A 21593-nucleotide genomic window follows, 5' to 3' on the forward strand; every position below is an offset into this window, starting at 1 on the left:
TAGGCATTTTTTTCTGATTATAACCCGGGGTTTTCAGAGTCCCCTTCTCCAATGAACACCTCATCTCACAAAGCCCCTGTAATAATGACCAACCCTCTTTGCCCAGATGGATGAATCACACCCGTGTTATTCAAATGGTAATGAAAAGTTTAACCACAAGGTCACCAAGCCAGTGTGATTGATAATCCAGGGCTGAGGCTGGTTTTGGTTTGGAGATATTACAACTAGGGAAGGGGAAGACATAGAATTTTGCCCCAGGGCAGATTCACTTGTATTTACGTTCACATCCAAAATATAACTTAGGGTGACCAGATGTCCCAATTTTATAGAGACAGTTCCGATTTTGGGGGCTTTTTCTTTTATAGGCTCCTATTACCCCCCATCCCCTGTCCTGATTTTTTTACACTTGCTATCTGGTCACCCTAATATAACTCCTAAAGCAAATACTAACCAGTGCCTTTTATCCAGTTCACCTTCAGCTCAGGGACCTAATTCTGAGAAGTGCTGAGCACTTGCAATGCCTATTGACTTGACTAGGAGGCAACTCCACATTTGTAAACAGGTCAGAGTTCAAATAAATCTGACCTTTTCCTATATATAGGGCAAAGTGTTCAGGAGGGAGAAAAAATTCCATTTGAGACTCCATATTCATGCTCAAATACAAAGAAACCTGGTAAAATGAGAAAGGGTCTGTGAACGTAACAGGCACTGCACAGAAAAGCTATTCTTGGATCAGAATTTTAAATTTGTTCCAATGTGACTGATAAATGCATTATGTTATTATTTATCTATTATTAATACTAATAAGGAATCTCCTTTTTAAACAAATACGTAATCAGATTTCAATGGAATGAACAGATCAACCCTGTTACGTTTTGTTCTCTAGACAATACTATTCTGAATTTCTGTGCCTCACATCTTGGCTGTTATAAATAGATAGTGATGCAGTTAAGATAATTATTATGGTTCTGAATGTAGTTTACATCTTACATAATAGAATGTTCTAACCAAAATCCCTATTATAAGGGTGGAGTAGAAGAACATGCTGCAGCACCCTGAAATTATTGATGTATCACAGTTCATTTTATACAGCATCTACAGTGAATACACCTTTTTGGCTCAAGGAAAGTTTGGAATCAAGTTTAATGCTTATGCAAGTGGGCTAACAGGACTGACTCAAGTCTGGCATTATGCCATCAGGTGCTGCTGTCAGTGCACCTTAATCTTGACCTGCAACCACACCTGCCACTCCACCCAGGCATCATCAGAGCAGAGACTGTCAGGCATAACTTAAATTAGTGTAATAATAAATCATACAAAAATAAACCATAATTCTAAATTACAAGAAGGAAGAACATTCCTGTGGAGTGGAGCCAATCCCCAGGAGGTAGGGAACTCCCCCACCAGGAGCAGCCAGGAACAGGGCAAGAGCTGAAGCCCAGCTAGGTTTCCCTTGTCCCCTCACTCTCTCAGATCTGAAGCAGCTGGGACCTCCTCCCTCAGTCCATGAGAGTGTTAGAGAATGAAAAGCATTGGGAGGGGAAGAGAGAAGGGAATCAACTCAGGAACCTAGGTCATCCCAAACCCAGCAGCAACCACCTTCCCAATTCTCTAAATGCCCAGAATGACATCAGACCCTGCCTTCTTCTACTTGAATTATGGGTAAGGCTGTCGATTAATCACAGTTAACTAATGCGATTACCTAAAAAAAAAATTAATCACAGTTTTAATCGTGAATAGAATACCAATTGAAATATATTACATATTTTGAATTTTTTGTACATTTTCATATATATTGCATTGTGTTGTAACTGAAATCAAATATTTGCACTGTAAAAATTATAAATAAAAAATAGTATTTTTCAGTTCACCTCATACAAGTACTGTAGTGCAATCTCTTTGTGGTGAAAGTGCAACTTACAAATGTAGATTTTTTTTTGTTACATAACTGTACTCAACAACAAAACAATTTAAAACTTCAGAGTCTACAAGTCCACTCAGTCCTGCTTCTTGTTCAGCCAGTCGCTAAGACAAACAAGTTTGTTTACATTTACAGGACATAATGCTGCCCTCTTCTTATTTATAATGTCACCAGAAAGTGAGAACAGGCATTTGCATGGCACTTTTGTAGCCGGCATTGCAAGATATTTATGTGCCAGATATGCTAAACATTCATATGCCCCTTCATGCTTTGGCCACCATTCCAGAGGACATGCTTCCATGCTGATGATGCATGTTAAAATAATAATGCGTTAATTAAATTTGTGACTGAACTCTTTGCGGGGAGAATTGCATGTCCCCTGCTCTGTTTTATCTGCATTCTGCCATATATTTCATGTTATAGCAGTCTCGGATGATGACCCAGCACATGTTCATTTTAAGAACACTTTCACTGGAGATTTCAAAAACGCGAAGGAGGTACCAACATGAGATTTGTAAAGATAGCTACAGCACTTGACCCAAGGTTTAAGAATCTGAAGTGCCTTCCAAAATCTGAGAGGGACAAGGTGTGGAGCACGCTTTCAGAAGTCTTAAAAGAGCAGTACTCCAATGCGTAAACTACAGAACCCAAACCACCAAAAAGGAAAATCAACCTTCTGCTGGCGGCATCTGACTCAGATGATGAAAATGAACATGCGTCAGTCCGCACTGCTTTGGATTGTTATCGAGCAGAACCCATCAGCATGAATGCATGTCCCCTGGAATGGTGGTTGAAACATGAAGGGGCATATGAATCTTTAGCGCATCTGGCACAACAGCGACGCCGGCTACAACAGTGCCATGCAAACGCCTGTTCTCACTTTCAGGTGACATTATAAACAAGAAGCTGGCAGCATTATCTCCTACAAATGTAAACAAACTTGTTTGAGCAATTGGCTGAACAAGAACTAGGACTGAGTGGACTTGCAAGCTCTAAAATGTTACATTGTTTTATTTTCGAATGAAGTTTTTTTTTACAAAATTCTACATTTGTAAGTTCAACTTTCATGATAAAGAGACTGCACTATAGTACTTGTATTAGGTGAATTGAAAAATACTATTTCTTTTGTTTTTCTTACAGTGCAAATACAGTACTTATCAAAAATATAAAGTGAGTACTGTACACTTTGTATTATGTGTTGTAATTGAAATCAATATTTGAAAATGTAGAAAACATCCAAAAATATTTAAATGGTATTCTATTATTGTTTTACAGTGCAATTAATTTCATGATTAATCACAATTAATTTTTTTAATCGCTTGACAGCCTTAATTATGGATACTTTTTTTCCTCTGCCAACTGTTTGCTGTGACCGCCCCCACTTCCCCATCAAAGGATTTATGCTACCAGCATCATTCTCCCAGCACTCCAAGCTCCTGCCCTGCCTCCTCTACCCCTTTTTTTCTGCAACTCAGACTTCAAGGCCAGAAGGGGCCTTCAGTCTGACTTCTTGCTTATCACAGGCTATAGAACCTCATCCACCCACTCCTCTAATAGACTCATAACCTCTCTCTGAGCTATGGAAGTCCTCAAATCCCTATCACCGTGAGTGTTTCCTTGTGGCTGGGGGAGGTATTGCAATCTTTCTCTCACCCCAGTGCCTCCTGCAGGCCAACCTCAGTAGGTCTTCAGTGACAGCCCTCCAGCCAAGTCACAAAGTCCAAACGAACCCCTTCTGGGGTATTAAAGAGTCCAAAAGAGTATATAAACAGCCTCTCTGCCCTTACTAGGTCCTGATTCTGGGTCCTTTAAATTTAGCCCTTTGTTCAGGCTCCCAAATAAGCTCTAACTCTTCTTGGAGTTTATACCACTTTACCTGGGCCCACACAGGGAACCTGGGCCCAGCTATCACACCAGGTTTCAACCCAGTGACCCTATAAACAGCAGCCACATATTGTTTGGTTCAGTTTGTCACCATTTCTTCCCTGTGTCTCTTCTCACCTAGCCTCTTTATCTTCACTCTTATCTCAGGGCTAAGGTTCTTACATCTTGAAAATCTAGCTATGTAAAATACATCCATAAAACAAACTCAAGCTCCTCTAGCCAAGGGGAGCAGTGGAGGCAAAAGACATATCTGGCTTCAAGACTAAGCTTGATAAATTTATGAAGGGGATGGTATGATGGGATAGCCTAATTTTGGCAATTAATTGGTCTTTGACTATTAGCGGTAAATATGCCCAATTGTCTGTGATGGGACACTAGATAAGGTGAAATCTGAGTTACTACAGAGAATTCTTTCTTGGGTGTCTGGATGACGAGTCTTGCCCACATGCTCAGGGTTTAGCTCAGGTGTAGGCAACCTATGGCACGCATGCCGAAGGTGGCACGCGAGTTGATTTTCAGTGGCACTCACACTGCCCGGGTCCTGGCCACCTGTCCAAGGGGCTCTGCATTTTAATTTATTTTTAAATGAAGCTTCTTAAACATTTTAAAAACCTTATTTACTTTACATACAACAATAGTTTAGTTATATATTATAGATTTATAGAAAGAGACCTTCTAAAAACGTTAACATGTATTACTGTCATGCAAAACCTTAAATTAGAGTGAATAAATGAAGACTTGGCACAAACTTCTGAAAGGTTGCTGACCCCTGGTTTAGCTGATCGCCATATTTGGGGTTGGGAAGGAATTTTCCTCCAGGGCAGTTTGGCAGAGGTCCTGGGTTTTTTTTGCCTTCCTCTGCAGCATGGGGCATGGGTCACTTGCTGGAGGATTTTCTGCACCTTGAAGTCTTTAAAGCACAAGTTGAGGACTTTAATAGCTCAGACATAGGTCAGGGGTTTGTTACAGGAGTGGGTGAGTGAGATTCTGTGGCCTGCGTTGTGTAAGAGGTCAGACTAAAAGATCATCATGGTCCCTTCTGATCTTAAAGTCTATGAGCTAGAGAAGCACACCCTTCCTACCCTAGGCCAGGGAAGCTCCTTTTATCTGGGCCAGCAGGGCCCTGACTGGCTGCTGCTAGCCCTTCTAGGTCTCGGAGGACCAGGTTTCTTTAGCTTCCAAAATGGCTATCTTAGTAAGTTCTCTCTAGGCAGGCCCAGAGAACTAATCTTTGCTATTCTTTTCCTCTCTTCTGCTTGCTCCTAGGGGTGGAGATGACATAGCAGAGCAGTAGGGTCTCCAGCAGGGGGCTGCGAAAGCCTGGTACACTCCTTCAAAAGGCCATTATCTTAACTGGTGCTGATCTTACTTGATGGGACATGGAGGTGGTGTGTCATGTAGCCAGATCTTGTATAATATTAATCTGGTGCCTTTGCTTGTACAGTATCTGACTGGGATGATTCAACAGAATGGTTTCTCCTTCTCAGAATGCAGACTGAAAAGATAATGAAAATGGTCTTTCCAAATGATAAGTGTTGCTTTCACCAGCTGAAATTCAGGAATTATCTAATGATATCAGATGCTTTGTCTGGAGGAGGAATGAGTTTCAGAAAGTTATCATTACCCTAGGCAATTTGAACTGTCTGCCAAATTTTCAATCCTGTAATTAGTGTAAATTTATTAGGAGATTTTATGAGTGAAAAGGAGATATGGGGGTCTGTTGCAGCATTTTAGCTCTCTCTTCATTGCCCAATTAGCTTCGCAGTGGGGGGAGGCAGCAGTTTGCCAACAGCATGCAGGTGTTTTTCTCTTACACAGAAGCCTTGTTCTCAGGCCTTGAGAATTAATGGGATATTGAATAGAAATTTTAGCTCTATGAGTTATAATTCTTGTTTTACTTTAAAAAATAGTCTCACTAAAAACTGACTGCATTGCCTAGGTGTTAGATCTACTGGTCTATAGGCACAATTCACTTCCTCCACACTGAGTGTGATTAAACTTAAAGCATTTGTATAAAGTGTTTGCAGGAGTGAGAACTTAAGGAGTTGCTATTTTGTTGTAAAAATGGCTTTGCCATTTTTCTTTAGCATAATAACAAATATTGTATTAGGTATAATCTTAATTCGGTTCCTGTGCTTGTATCTGTCCACAAATGATGCCATGGTTACTTCTCCTGGCTGGTACTGGCAATTCTATGGTTTATTTGGAAATTACTAGTAGTATAATCATAGAAATAGGGCTGGAAGGGACCTCAAGACATTATCTGGTCCAGCCCCTTGTGCTGAGGCAGGACCAAATAAATCTAGACCATCCCTGACAGGTGTTTATGTAACCTGTTCTTAATATCCTCACATACTGAGGATTCCACAGCGTCCCTTGGAAGCCTATTCCAGTGCTTAACTACGCTTACAGTTAGAAAGATTTTCCTAATATCTTTAAGCCGATTACTTTTTGTCTTACTTTCAGTGGACATAGAGAACAATTGATCCTTGTTGTCTTTATAACACCTCTTAAAGACTGTTATCAGGTCTCCCATCAATCTTCCTTTCTCAAGACTCAATATGCTCAGTTTTTAAATCTTTCCTCATAGTCACAGGTTTTCTAAACCTATTAGCATATTTATTCTCCTTTGGACTCTCTCCAATTTATCCAATCTTTCTTGAAGTGTGTCTCCCAGAACTGGACATAGTACACCATTTGAGGCCTCACCACTGCTTAGTAGAGCAGACCAATTACCTCTGAGATCTTTCCTATAATATTTTTGTTAATACCCCCCAGAGTATCAGCCTTTTATACAACTGCATCACATTGCTGACTTATATTCAATTTGTGATCTACTGTAACCCCCAGATCCTTTTCAGCAGTAATACTGCAGAGCTAGTTATTCCCCATTTTGTAATTGTGCATTTGATTTTTTTTATTTCCGAAGTATAGTACTTTGTCCTTGTCTTATGGTTTTAGTCAAATTATTATTAATAGAGGTAGACAAAAAGAGTGATATGTTTGTAATAATTTGTTAAAGCCTACACAGGGGCCCCAAATACAGGGACATATGAGTGAATTGGCACAATGGGGTTGCATTGCCCAATTTACCTCACAATGGAACAAACACAAGGTTGCTGGTAACAAGCAGTTGTTTTTGGTTTTGCAATACGCTGAAGGTTTGGTCTCAGAACAAGAAATATTGTTCACCTAAGGAACTATTCTGGTGTTTTGCTACTAAAGCATGGAATGAGAGATTGGTTAGTAGCTATTTGTCTGGGCACTTTGAGTTGTGGACTCAGCAAGGGGTTGTTTAGATGGTGAATCCTTATAAGAAGGTCTTTTCAGAAGCAGTGCTATGTGTATAGGCTTCTGAAGAGTTTATTTGGTTGCCAATACCTGTGTCTTTAAGAAACAGTTTCTCTTCAGTCCCTCACTGTACCACCACTAGAGACAGGGCCACCCAGAGGATTCAGAGGGCCCGAGGCAAAGCAATTTTGGGGGCCCCTTCCATAAAAAAAAGTTGCAATACTATAGAATACTATATTCTCGTGGGGCCCCCTGCAGGGCCCGGGGCAAATTGCCCCACTTGCCCTCCCCTCTGGGCAGCTCTGACTAGAGAGATTTCAGAGTAGCAGCCGTGTTAGTCTGTATCCGCAAAAAGAACAGGAGTACTTGTGGCACCTTAGAGACTAACAAATTTATTTGAGAATAAGCTTTCGTGGGCTACAGCCCACTTCATCGGATGCATGCAGTGGAAGATATATATATATACACAGAGAACATGAAACAATGGGTGTTACCATACACACTCTAATGAGAGTGGTCAGTTAAGGTGAGCTATTACCAGCAGGAGAGAAAAAAACTTTTTGTAGTGGTAATCAATATGGTCCATTTGCAGCAGTTGACAAGAAGTTGTGAGGAACAGTGTGTGTGGGGGGAATAAACATGGAGAAATAGTTTTACTTTGTGTAATGACCCATCCACTCCCAGTCTTTATTTAAGCCTAATTTAATGGTGTCCATTTTGCAAATTAATTCCAATTCAGCAGTCTTTCGTTGGAATCTGTTTTAGAAGTTTTTTTGTTGTAATATTGCGACTTTTAGGTCTGTAATCGAGTGACCAGGGAGATTGAAGTGTTCTCCAACTGTTTTTTGAATGTTATAATTCTTGACATCTGATTTGTGTCCATTTATTCTTTTACATAGAAATTGTCCGGTTTGGCCAATGTACATGGCAGAAGGGCACTGCTGGCAGATGATGGCATATATCACATTGGTAGATGTGCAGGTGAACGAGCCTCTGGTAGTGTGGCTGATGTGATTAGGTCCTATGATGGTGTCCCCTGAATAGATATGTGGACAGAGTTGGCAACGGGCTTTGTTGCAAGGATAGGTTCCTGGGTTAGTGTTTTTGTTGTGTGGTCTGCGGTTGCTGATGAGAATTTGCTTCAGGTTGGGGGGCTGTCTGTAAGCAAGGACTGGCCTGTCTCCCAAGATCTGTGAGAGTGATGGATTGTCTGTCTTCCCCCCAAATATTTCCCCAGTCTTTATCCCCCTTTTCCTGGCAGGACTGAGACTGATTCACCTCCCACCAATTCCTCGTGAGCCTAGATCATGTGCCAGCAATGTCCCTCTGGGTTTAAAAAGGTCACAAGCAGTTGGAGCCAGCTGAACCTAATTAGTTCCCTAGTAACCCCTTTTCCAGCTGAACCTTATTTCCCCGTGGTTCTCTCTCCTCAGTGGATTGGGAGAGGCCTTTTAACCCCCTGGGACTAATTACTACCCCCCTCTCCTTTGTAGCTGTTTGTCCTGGGTTTCAACTTATTTATCATTATCTATCCAAGGATTTCCAAGCACTTTACAAACACTAATGAAAGACATTTCCAAATACTCCTATAGTGAAAGGAAACTGAAACACAGGGAGGTTATACAATTGTCAAAGTTCACACAGTACATCTGTGGCAGAGAACAGATGCTGTGTTGTCTAGTGGATAGGGCACTGGACTGGGAGTCAGGAGACCATGAGGTTCTGTTCTTGACTCTCCCACTTATTTTCTGTATGATGCGGGGCAAATCACCTCACCTCTCTGTTTCCCCTTCTATCCTTTGTCAGTCTTTATTTAGTCTGTAAGCTCTCCAGGACAAAGCTCTTACTATGCGTTTGTACAGCATATAGCATAATGAGGCCCCCATCCTGACTGAGATCGTTAGGTGCTACTCTAATACAAATAAAAAATCCAAACTTCCTGACTTCCAGTCCTTAACTACTAGCTTCTGTGTCCTCGCCTTAAAAAGTTCTCTTTTCAAAGAAATTAAAAAGAATATAAACATTGTTACCCAATAATTTTTCTCATGTGGCATCAGAGGCTTTTTAAATTTCAATAAAAAGCATTCTATCAGATAATGAGCAGCTGCATATCAGTGACTCAAGGGAAGCTCCCAGTTCTGAATTTTGAGTGGATGTTTGTACCGCTGATGTAATTTTTTTCTTATCGTAATCTGCACAAGCTCTGTGTGCAACACAACAAAGAACAGAGTCAACCATCACATATTTTTTTGAACCAACAAGCCAAAGAAACTATGATTTATTTTGTTAGACTTGCTACTCTATTTTTACAGCTCACTCTTCTCTTGTGACAGGGACTGTAGATGATCACTCAACATTGAAAAATACAAGTTTTGCTATAAGATAAGAAAACAACAATTCGAAAGGAAAGATGTTGCCACTGTTAGAATAATGTTTGTCTAGTGCATTTGGGCTCAAAACTGGTTTTGGAAATAATTTACCTGTAATAAAGCTATCATGGTTTAATTCTGCACTATGCAATAACATATATTTAGAGATATTAACTAACACCCTAATGTATTTGTTTACTCTTTCTGCAGAAAAACTCAGAGAATGGCACTGAGAGGAATAAATATCTCACACCTTTTAGGATCAGAACCCTAACTTTTTGTTAGTCTTCCAAAAGCAAATCATGATCTGTAAACCTGTGAGCAGAAACATGCCCGTAGCTGCAACAATAAATGTAACAAATACTTTTGAATACAGTGGTTGCTTTCATATTACTCACATACGCAGTTCTATTCTCGGTTGTACATTTTTGCCTTGAGGGAAGTTCCTGCCTATATCCATGATATTTAATAGCATTGTTGTTAGACTGGTTAACGCTACAGGGTGGAGATAGTCATATGCTATTTTTCCTGGGGGAAGAATTTCTTAAGGCAAAGACTGGCAAGTTGTTTAAGTTCCTCATCAGGACTTTTTTTTACCACTGTGTCAAATTCTGTATCTAACAAGGATGGGCAAACGCACTTCCAGAAGAGTCCAAATACTGGCCCTCTTTGGGGAAACTGTTTTCAGTTAATAATACCTAGCTCTTATAAGCCCTTTTCATCAGAGAGTCTCATGGCAATTTACAAAGGATGTCAGTGTCATTATCTCCATTTTACATATGGGGAAACTGAGGCATGGCACAGCAAAGTAACTTGTCCAAGATTAGCCAGCAGGCCCTTGACACAACTGGGATTAGAACCTATATATACTGAGTCCCAATCCAGTGCTCTATGCAATAGGCCATGGTAACTGGAAAATCTTTAGCTGTTTGTTCGTGTAGCCTCCCCCTGGCACCAAGTCTTTGAGCCTCATAGACTCATAGACTTTAAGGTCAGAAGGGACCATTATGATCATCTAGTCTGACCTCCTGCACAATGCAGGCCACAGAATCTCACCCACCCACTCCTGTAACAAATCCCTAACCTATGTCTGAGTTACTGAAGTCCTCAAATTGTGGTTTGAAGACCTCAAGCTGCAGAGAATCCTCCAGCAAGTGACCCCTGCCCCACGCTGCAGAGGAAGGCGAAAAACCTCCAGGGCCTTTGCCAATCTGCCTTGGAGGAAAATTCCTTCCCGACCCCAAATATGGCGATCAATTAAACCCTGAGCATGTGGGCAAGACTCACCAGCCAGCACCCAGGAAAGAATTCTCTATAGTAACTCAGATCCCATCACAGACCACTGGGCATACTTACCTGCTGATAATCAAAGATCAATTGCTAAATTAATTGCCAAAATTAGGCTATCCCATCATACCATCCCCTCCATAAACTTATCAAGCTTAGTCTTAAAGCCTCATAGCTGCAGTCCTTTTCCTCTGAGGATCTTCAGAATACACTAGGTGGATGCTCGCCCATCTTCTGTATTGGGGTTGAGTGTGTGGTAAACGCACTTCTTCCTCCCAAATCTGACCTCCAACTCCAAGAAGGCCTTTTCCAGACTGGGTGACAATGGGCCTACTAGACACCATGTACACCCATCCCCCAAAATACATTTAAGATAAGAAATGGTTCCCTAGAGCTGCAGCAGGAGAGGTTTGAAAATGCTGATATTTGAGAGATCTAGCATCGACGTAATAAGACCCACCCTTCCAAATCTCAGCATAGTTTCTCCTCTCTAAATTCAAATATCCCTACTATGTGAGCATTGCGTATAATGGTGGGTCTACTTTGGGAAATTATTGGTTCAGTGCTGGTGAGGAGGCGACAAAGGATCACCCAGCACACGTAGAACAGAAATTCCAAACTGCTGGCTACACCCTAGTGATATCATTACATATTTGCCTACAACAAATCTGCGTTGTGTAGGGGACTGTACAGCTTATTCACATTCATAGCTGAGACAATCCACAAAAACATCTGTTTTTTATTATAATTAGTGCCTGTCAGTCAAATACTTGCCATTTAAACCTGTCAACACTTAAGAAAAGCTAGAGTGTCAATGCTGCATAGCTGGCTTACAGCAAATGGCAAAGCGAAATTGTATGGACCCTGGTATATTTACATATCTTTAATCTCGCATGCCTCAGACATTAAATAAAAAGCAATTAAACTGTTCTGAAGTAACCTAATTTTGATTCTGTTTGATTGCTTTGCTACGATAAAATCTGCTTTTTAAAAATGTTCGTAGTATTTCCATACTATATTTTAATTGCTAAATTTAAACAGCCACCATGTTAAATAGACATAAAGTGAAATAGATACTTTTAATAAAGCTTACACATTGAGTCTGTCTTATATGTTCCACTCTTTTCTTTAGATTTTCCTTAGCCCCAAATACCTAGCCTTAAGTTATGTTTAATTCTCCCTGTTTGGTTTCTTTTCCCTATAAAGTTTTACATTATTTTCACTATAAAGTTTTACATATTTTACTACCAAGTATATTTCTTCCTTATCTCCTAAGGATAAAGACAAGAAGGAAAACGAGGATCCTCATAATAAGGTACTCAGTGGTTTCTTCTCCCTCCTTGCAGTATGGAGGATGCATTACAAACCAATGCTGCAGTTAGCTAAATCGTTGTTACAGTATTTAGAAACTTCAAACTTTGATGCTACAGCTTTGTATGTATAGTATGAGGAAGCTTCACCTCCTCCTGTTTATTGTGATCTAATAGTTTGGGGGAAAAGACAAAGCCAAGGAAATCCAGATTCATCCAGTCAGTGACGATTTAACAACTTTTCCAGCTGCTCTAGTGACCTTCTGGAAAATAAAATAAATATAGTTAATTGAGAAGTTAAAATAGGTAATAATTAAAATGAAAAATTAGGGCAGGAAGAGCTGGTATGTGCTTCCTAATTCTTGACATGCCACCTATCCTTCCATCCCCTCTGCATAAAATTTACATTCATTTTGCATACCCACTGAATGCCAAATCACTCAAATTTACACTACTTCACCTCTTACACACACACACGATGTGTAACTGCTTACACTATTGTTGAATATGGCCTGTAGTCAATCAAGGCAGGATTAGTAACATAGGAAATAGCAATAAGGAATACAAAATATCTGTTAATGATCTGTTATCTTTCTCTGTTCTTCCAGTATGCATCTGTTTTCCTGGAGTACATTTTTCCCTTGCACAGATGCATGCTATTGTTAAAATTGCAGTGCTATGCAGGTTCCTCTTACATAAGCATACTGATCCCTCTAATGGGTCATTAATCCATAGATGTTTTAAATTAATTCATACATGCAGATTAGAGAAACGTAATTAAAACATTACTATAATATCAGAAGCCTGATATATTTTTGTTGTTTTAAATACTACAAAGGCCAATTAATGTTGGGAAGAACCGGTTGAGACTTTGAAAGTGGAAGGCAACTTGTGTGAAAGTGATCATGAAATGGTAGAGTTCATGATTCTAAGGAATCGTAGGTAGCACAACAAAGACAATGGATTTCAAGAAGGCAGACTTTAACAACTCAGGGAGTTGGTAGGTAAAATCCCATGGGAAGCAAGTCTAAGGGGAAAAACAACTGAAGACAGTTGGCAGTTTTTCAGAGACATTATTAAGGGCACAATAGCAAACTCTTCCACTGCTTAAGAAAGATAGGAAGTATGGCAAGAGACCACCCTGGCTTAACCAGGAGATCTTCAATGATCTAAAACTCAAAACAGAGTCCTACAAAAAGTGGAAACTCGGTCAAATTACAAAGGATGAATATAAACAAATAACAAAAAACAAATATGTAGTGACAAAATTAGAAAAGCCAAGGCACAAAACAAGATCAACTAGCTAGCGACATAAAGGGAAACAAGAAAACATTCTACAAATACATTAGAAGCAAGAGAAGACCAAGGACAGAGTAAGTCCATTACTCAATGAGGGGGGAAAGACAATAAGAGAAAATGTGGAAATAGCAGAGGTGTGCTCAATGACGTCTTTGTTTTGGTTTTCACCAAGAAGGTTGGTGGCGATTGGATGTCTAAAATAGTGAATGCCAGTGAAAATGAGGTAGGACCAGAGTCTAAATAGGGAAAGAACAAGTCAAAAATTACTTAGACAAGATAGATGTCTTCAATTTACCAGGCCTGATGAAATGCATCCTAGAATACTCAAGGAGCTGACTGAGGAGATATCTGAGCCATTAGCAATTATCTCTGAAAAGTCATGGAAGACGGGAGACATTCCAGAAGACTGGAACAGGGCAAATATAGTGCCCGTCTATAAAAAGGGAAATAAGGACAGCCTGGGGAATTACAGACCAGTCAGCTTAACCTCTGTACCCGGAAAGATAATGGAGCAAATAATTAAGCAATCAATCTGCAAACACCTAGAAGATAATAAAGTGATAAATAACGGCCAGCATGGATTTATCAAGAACAAATCATGTCAAACCAACCTGATAGCTTTCTTTGACAGGGTAACAAGCCTTGTGGATAAGGGGGAAGTGGTAGATGTGGTATATCTTGGCTTTAGTAAGGCTTTGGATACTGTCTTGTATGACCTTTTCATAAACAAACTAGGGAAATAAATCTAGATGGAGCTACTATAAGATGGGTGCATAACTCATTGGAAAATCATTCCCAGAGAGTAATCATCAGTGGTTCACAGTTATGCTGGAAGGGCATAACGAGTGGGGTCCCGCAGGGATCGGTTCTGGGTCTGGTTCTGTTCAGTATCTTCATCAATGATTTAGATAATGGCATAGAGAGTACACTTATAAAGTTTGCGGACGATACCAAGCTGGGAGGGGTAGCAAGTGCTTTGGAGGATAGGATTAAAATTCAAAATGATCTGGACAAACTGGAGAAATGGTCTGAAGTAAACAGGATGAAATTCAATAAGGACAAATGCAAAGCACTCCACTTAGGAAGGAACAATCAGTTGCACACATACAAAATGGGAAATGACTGCCTAGGAAGGAGTACTGCAGAAAGGGATCTGGGGGTCATAGTGGATCACAAGCTAAATATTAGTCAACAGTGTAACGTTGTTGCAAAAAAAGCAAACATCATCCCGGGATGTAGTAGCAGGAGTATGGTAAGCAAGACACGAGAAGTAATTCTTCCGCTCTACTCCGCGCTGATTAGGCCTCAACTTGAGTATTGTGTCCAGTTCTGGGCACCACATTTCAGGAAAGATGTGGACAAATTGGAGAAAGTCCAGAGAAGAAGAACAAAAATTATTAAAGGTCTAGAAAACATGGCCTATGAGGGAATATTGAAAAAACTGCGTTTGTTTAGTCTGGAGAATAGAAGACTGAGAGGGGACATGATAACAATTTTCAAGTATGTAAAAGGTTGTTACAAGGAGGAGTAAGAAAAATTGGTTTTCTTAACCTCGGAGAATAGGACAACAAGCAATGGGCTTAAATTGCAGCAAGGGAGGTTTAGGTTGGATGTTAGGAAAAACGTTCTAACTGTCAGAGTGGTTAAGCACTGGAATAAATTGCCTAGGGAGGTGGTGGAATCTCCATCACTGGGGATTTTTAAGAGCAGGTTGGACAAACACCTGTCAGGGATGGTCTAGGTAATATTTAGTCCTGCCTTGAGTGCAGGGGACTGGAGTAGATGACCTCTTGAGGTCCCTTCCAGTTCTATGATTCTATGATTGTATGTTATGAACTGCCAGCTTGCAAAACATATTTAATTATATTAAAGATTCTGAAATAATATTTCAGAACACAAAAAGTCTATAAACTGAGCAAGCCTTTTTATTTCTAAGAATTACATACACACCTAAACAATTTATTTATTAAAAAATATTCCTTCTTGCCTGATACAAGTTTCAGCATAGAGTGAACTCTTATGGTTCACTTGAATAAAAAAATTAATAATAGATGGACAATTAACTGTAGCATTCCCTGAAGAACTGTAATACCACAGCTGAAACAAGAACTTGTTTTTATTCTGCATACGTATGGGAAATATATTCGTTCTCCCTTTTAACATTAACTTTATTATTACATGTTTCCCAGACCCTTTTATCAATAAAAAACTGATGTAGCTGTGAAACAATGCACTGTAGATACTTATTATTTAAAGTTTCACACTTATCCCAATGTTTTTGTTTAGAGTTCATATAAGGAAAATGTTTTCCACCTTGCAACTGGTTTCCCTTAAAATGATAAAATATTAAAAAGTGAATTAAAATGTTCTAAAATGTAACTAATTCAGGAATTTTCCATGAGCCAAATAATTTTTACAGAGTGTTACACCAAGAGTAAGTTATCTTAACAGTTGCTTACTCCAAGAGCATGAATATTTTCAGCACATAAATGTCTGGATTTAGTTTCTTTTATTTTCAGAAACTACAACAAAAATAGTAAGTAGAACCCTAATGAGCAAAAGATGCAAATAATAATGAGCAAAATAATAAACCAGAAAACACAAGGGGCCAGGTTTTTAACCCTGACATCTGATTTGGTGTACCCACTTTTGTACATACTAAAGTACATAAACAATCTATAAATGGGGTAGCTGGCCATTAAAATGACCAATCTGCATGTACAAAATGGATACACAACCACACATGCAGTCACAATGAATTGTTTGGAAAAAATAGGTGCTAAAATTAAACAGCCAGAAAATTTAGCTCACATTACTGTAACCCTAAAGCATCTGAACACATCAAATGATCCATTGTTATCTAGTACACTATTACAGAAGTCTTAAATCATCATCTATCAGACAAAAGAGTAACAGGCTCTTATAGATATGCCAGGCTAATTAATGACCTTTAGCAAGTCTTAGATCAGCTGGACATCCAGTACTGATAGGTGTACAGATTTTATACATAAGTACTGGAAGGAGCCTAATGTTGGTACTTAGCCTTCAAAAATAAGTTTTGTGTGTTTCAGATTTCATAAAAGTTTAATGTAAGCTTCATTTATATAAGCAATTTTAGGACCAATGCATTCTAAAGTAATTTCCTGGAGAATAACCATATATTACATGAAGTCTATAAAATTTTCTGCAGAATTATCCAAATATCTTCATTTATTAAAGGTTAATAGAAAAGCAGAGATTTTACTGTACTGTGATTCTTCAGTCTCTCAAGCTTCATGCTTCTAAACTGCTTATTCTACATCTGGCAGATTGGTTTTATTTTCACTTTGTGTATTTCCAGTATTCTAAAAAATAAATTGATAAGGAACATTAGTTGATTGGCTGTTCATTCTTACATCTATTTAGTTTTATATTAACACTGTTTCTCCACTAACAGTTTTTGCATCGCAGCACTAATTGCTAAAAGCAGTCAGATTTGTCAATCAATGGAAAATGCCTTTAACCATTCCCCAAATTCCTCTTCACTAGTGTGAATAGCTACTAGAGACCCAAGCTTGATGAAATTAAGCAGGGTACTCTCTTATTTCTCATTTCCTCCATTAGATTGTATCTGATGATGAAGATTAAAGCCCCTGACAAGACAGTGGTGTCTTTTGTTTTCCACCTGTCCAGCCAGATTAGACACTTGGCATCAACTACTGGTGTCATGGGCAGGCACTGCCTATGAAGCATTCAACTGTCATCCTCAAACATTTAATTCAATGTTACAATATATAACATTGTCCCTTAACACTATGATGTAAAAGCATATAGTTGTGTTCAGCATTACTCTTTTCTTGACTCTTGTAATATTTGTGCACAAAGATGTTAGGACTCAGTTGTGCAACAATTCTTCACAGTGTACATCCACAGAAACTAGGATATCAAAGAAGCTTTTTATATAATTGAAGCTGGATGGATTTTCCTTTCTGGCACAGTTCAGTTCTCATTATGTAAACACACCTCTACCCCGATATAACGCAACCCAATATAACACAAATTCGGCTATAACACGGTAAAGCAGCGCTCCGGGGGGGCGGAGCTGTGCACTCCAGAAGATCAAAGCAAGTTTGATATAACACGGTTTCACCTATAATGCGGTAAGATTTTTTGGCTCACGAGGACAGCATTATATCAGGGTAGAGGTGTATATGAAATCTGAAAATTATGGAAAATACAATCAAATAATAATGGGAAAAATCCTTAGGTCCTTACTCAATTTTCAGTCAGTTCTTACTCAGGTAAGTAGTAACCGGCTTTAATGGGAGCTGACCTCAGTAAAAATGGAGTAAGAACCTCAGGATATGGCCTATTTAATAATACCTGACATTTATACAGAATTTTTCGTCAGCAGAGTTCAAAGTGCTTTATGAAGATTAGGTATGAGGGAACTGAGGTACAGAGAGTTTAAGGTTATACTGCAAAGTATGCAATACATTTAAGTTACAGACTTTATAATCATACACTTTACAATGGATTGCACATCTATTTTTTCAGTCTTTCTTACTGTTAAACAATATTTTATATAATTTCATAAATATGTGATCTAGCATGGTAAAGCCAAAAAGGAGGATTTTGGTATGCTATCTGATTCACTGACATGCCCGCATATGTTGCAACCCTTGTGCTTTCCCCTACTACTTTTAAAGCCTAACCTGTTGGTGACAGTACATATAAATTAATGGAGTATCTAGCACAAGAGATGCACATAGATGCTGGAACTAAGGGTGCTGCACCCCCTGGCTTGAAGTGGTTTCCATCATATACAGGATTTTCAGTTTGGTTCAGTGGCTCTCAGCATGCCCACTATACAAATTGTTCCAGCACCCCGGAGATGCATGACCTTTATTCTTTTTATTGGTGACAGTGTGTAAGATCTTGCCCTTCTATTAAATATTGTTTATGCTAAAAATGATCCATCATGGAACAATGCATTATCTATTGAAATCCTGGTCTTCTTGCACACACACAAATGGATTTGATATAGTACCTAATTATGATATTGAGATACAGCATGACCTAGTAGAACAGAATGAAACTGAGAGCCAGGAACTCCTGAACTCTAATCCCAGCTCTAACACTGATTCAATGTGATTCTTTGGGCAAGCTACTTGTGCTTATCTTCCCTGGGTCTCAATTTACCCTTCTAGAAAATGGAGAAAATAATACTTACTTTGCTGCTTCACAGAGATATTCTGAAGTTGAATCAGTTAATATTTGTACAATGTTTCAAAATTATAAACTGCTACAGATATGCTAAGTATTACAATTGTGTGTAAATTTAGGCTGGGAAATAGCGAAGGAACTTGTTCTGTGTTTGGCAACTAGAACATCATACTCTGATCCTTATATCAGATTTGTCTAGCTTTGGGGTGAATAATTACTATGTGTTAGTTGCAATGCAAATTTGGAAACCTCTTCCCTTTACAAGCAGGGAAAGATCTGGATTGATTTTTGATGCCCTGCTTGAGTGCAGAGATCCTCAGAAAACTGGCAGATCTGCTTCTGAGCCTTCCAAACAGTAGCATTTAACTCTTAACCTATTTTGATTGCATTGTCAGAAAATGGAAAGCAAGGCATTTCTGCAGGAGTATCTGGGGATATAGTGAGCAAAATCAAGACCAGCTCAGTAAAGTCAATAAAGTGGCACTTGGTTACACCAGGTCTGAACTAGTTTATTGTGTATTAAGTTCAACATATTCTCTGCAGTCATGGATTCTGACAGTAGATCAGTTGTTTGCCAGTTGTAGTCATTTATCTTCATCTTAAGTAAAGTTCCAATTCTTAATGATGTACTACATTCTGAAGCAGTTATAGAGTTATATTTTCGGTTACTGTGTTAGAAATATGGCTAATAACTGCTATCTATTATTTACAAATTTAATTATGCAACATACTTATTTGTAAGTTACTGAACAAGGGAAACTTAGATACAATATCTAGTTTTTAATGAGCTCTTGATTTTAAAAGTTTTTATCTAATTTCCAGCTAGGTTTACTAAGACACGAGACTGAGTAATTTTCCCTCATGTTCACATAGTGAGTCGATAGCCCAACCCACACGATTTCTCTACTAAACAAACATACAGTATTAATTTACCTCTTGTTTTTCTTGATTCTGATCCACATTTAGTAAAGATGGTATTTTAGATACTTCCAATTTCTTTGACTCCCTCTTCAGCACTTTTACCTGTTTAACTTTTACAAACAGATACCTTATTATTTCCGCATATTGTACTTTTTCCTTTCTACATGTTCCTTCAATTTCATCTTCTGTGTTTAACTGATTACTTTTGAAACAGCGTTGAACAAGAAAACCAGGGTCAGACTGAAAATTGAGTATGGAGATTACAGAAGAAGACAACCAGTTACTGTATGCTGAAGGACTGACTAGCTCAGGGTTTCTCAAACAGGGGTCGCCACTTGTGTAGGGAAAGCTCCTCGTGGGCTGGGCCGGTGTATTTACCTGCCCCGTCCACAGGTCCGGCTGATCGCGGCTCCCACTGGCCGCGGATCACTGCTCCAGGCCAATGGGAGCAGCTGGAAGTGGCCACCGGTGTGTTTACCTGCTCCGTCCGCAGGTCTGGCTGATCGCGGCTCCCACTCGCTGTGGATCACTGCTCTGGGCCAATGGGAGCTGCTGGAAGGTAAACACACCGGCCCGGCCCACCATGGGCTTTCCCTACACAAGCAGCGACCCCTGGAATATCAGATACAGTTTCCATTTAAATTCAGACTGTGATCATTTTAATTACAAGAACCAAGTTACGGATACGCTACTAAGGGTGTCCATTTGTCTACACAGCTGCTGTTACTTGAACTAGTCTCTAGATGTCATTGTTTTCTATAGAGAGACAAGGTAGGTGAGGTAATATCTTTTCTTGGACCAGCTTCTGTTGGTGAAGACAAGCTTTTGAGCCTCCACAGAGCTCTTGTCCTAAAGAAGAGCTCTGTGTAAGCTCGAAAGCATGTCTCTGTCACCAACAGAAGCTGGTCTAATAAAAGGTATTACCTCACTGAGCTTGTCTCTCTAATAATCTGGGACCAGCACAGCTACAACATAACTGCATACAACAATGGAAGATATCTTTGTTTCCCTAGAAATCCTGATTGAAGCTCATTTGTCTGGCAGTTCACATACATGGAAATACAAATAAAATAAAAGAAGCTGACAAAAAATTCCAAACTATATTTTTAAGGTTTAATATGTTAAAAATAAATGACCTCTTTAAAAGATGGTGCTAACTTCAATTTGCAGATGAGGACTCTTGTCCAGTCCAAAGACTCGGATGTGTTCACAGCAGTGATTTTGTCCAATTTGATGCATTTTTTTTCTCAGCACCTTCCACCAAAAATCACATGCTGGTTTTTAAGTCTCTTCAACTGGCACTTGATGCAGATTTGCAAAGCCAATTACAATTTCATACCTTCTATTCCTTTCAGCTCCTTTTGTTGTGCTGTTATTGGCAGTTCTGGGAAATGGATGTCTTTCTTCTCAGATTTTGAAATACTGCATTTCTTTCGGTTCATATTGGCCATTTGATCAATCTGAGCAGCTCGTTCATACAGTGTGACTTTTTCTGTTTGAGTCTAAACAGAAAATCACAATATATTTAAAACTGTATGTGATATGGCTATATCTTTCTTGGCATGTTTCAAGAGGTTACCACCAACTAAACGAAGTAAAATATATTAAAAGTTCAAACTTCAATAGTGTTCCAAAAGCCAAGGTCTTCACATGCTACAGGAAGCTAACTATGTATCACTACTAGTTATGAATCACCATTATGGGATAGGAGAATATTTAGAATTTTTATCTTTCAAAAAAAGTCTATCATAATGTAGCTCTGGCTCCTCTGCAGGTGGCGGTATTCAGGGACATAGGCACTTACATCACCGTGTATTGTTTGCCACCTTACCAATTTAAAAATGAAGAACAGAAGCATGCAATTACTTTGTCATACCTCCTTGCAAGTGGGAATGGTCAGCTGACCTGAGACATACCAAAAGAAAAATGTGTGCTATTTTTTGGCCCCACCAGGGTTTTCACAATAAAAGATAGGAAGTGAGTTCTGCAGGGAAATTAGTGTATTTGTTAATGTCAAAAAGTGGGGTTCTCAGGATGAAGATATGATTATGGTAATTGGTCAAGGATTATCATGGAGAAAACCCAACACTAGTGAGAGAGATGTAC

The 21593-nt window shown here is 39.1% G+C and overlaps 1 protein-coding gene across 2 annotated transcripts in view; it reads right to left on the reverse strand.

The window, feature by feature from the left end:
* Positions 1 to 21593, reverse strand: part of LOC123375913 (serine/threonine-protein phosphatase 2A catalytic subunit alpha isoform) — a 75273-nt gene that overhangs the window by 30192 nt on the left and 23488 nt on the right. The window contains exons 11-13 of one of the 2 annotated variants that reach the window (XM_045027326.1): positions 20827 to 20989; positions 19500 to 19597; positions 15243 to 16705 (exon numbers count right to left, since the gene is read on the reverse strand). In XM_045027326.1, coding sequence (XP_044883261.1) covers positions 16652 to 16705; positions 19500 to 19597; positions 20827 to 20989 — 315 coding nt within the window. In that variant the 3' untranslated portion in view covers positions 15243 to 16651. Of the gene's footprint in view, positions 1 to 15242; positions 16706 to 19499; positions 19598 to 20826; positions 20990 to 21593 lie in introns of those variants that run through there. The other variant, XM_045027328.1, reaches the window with a different exon arrangement.

The sequence above is a fragment of the Mauremys mutica genome, chromosome 8 (genome assembly GCF_020497125.1).
Source record: "Mauremys mutica isolate MM-2020 ecotype Southern chromosome 8, ASM2049712v1, whole genome shotgun sequence".
Classification (NCBI taxonomy): domain Eukaryota; kingdom Metazoa; phylum Chordata; order Testudines; family Geoemydidae; genus Mauremys; species Mauremys mutica.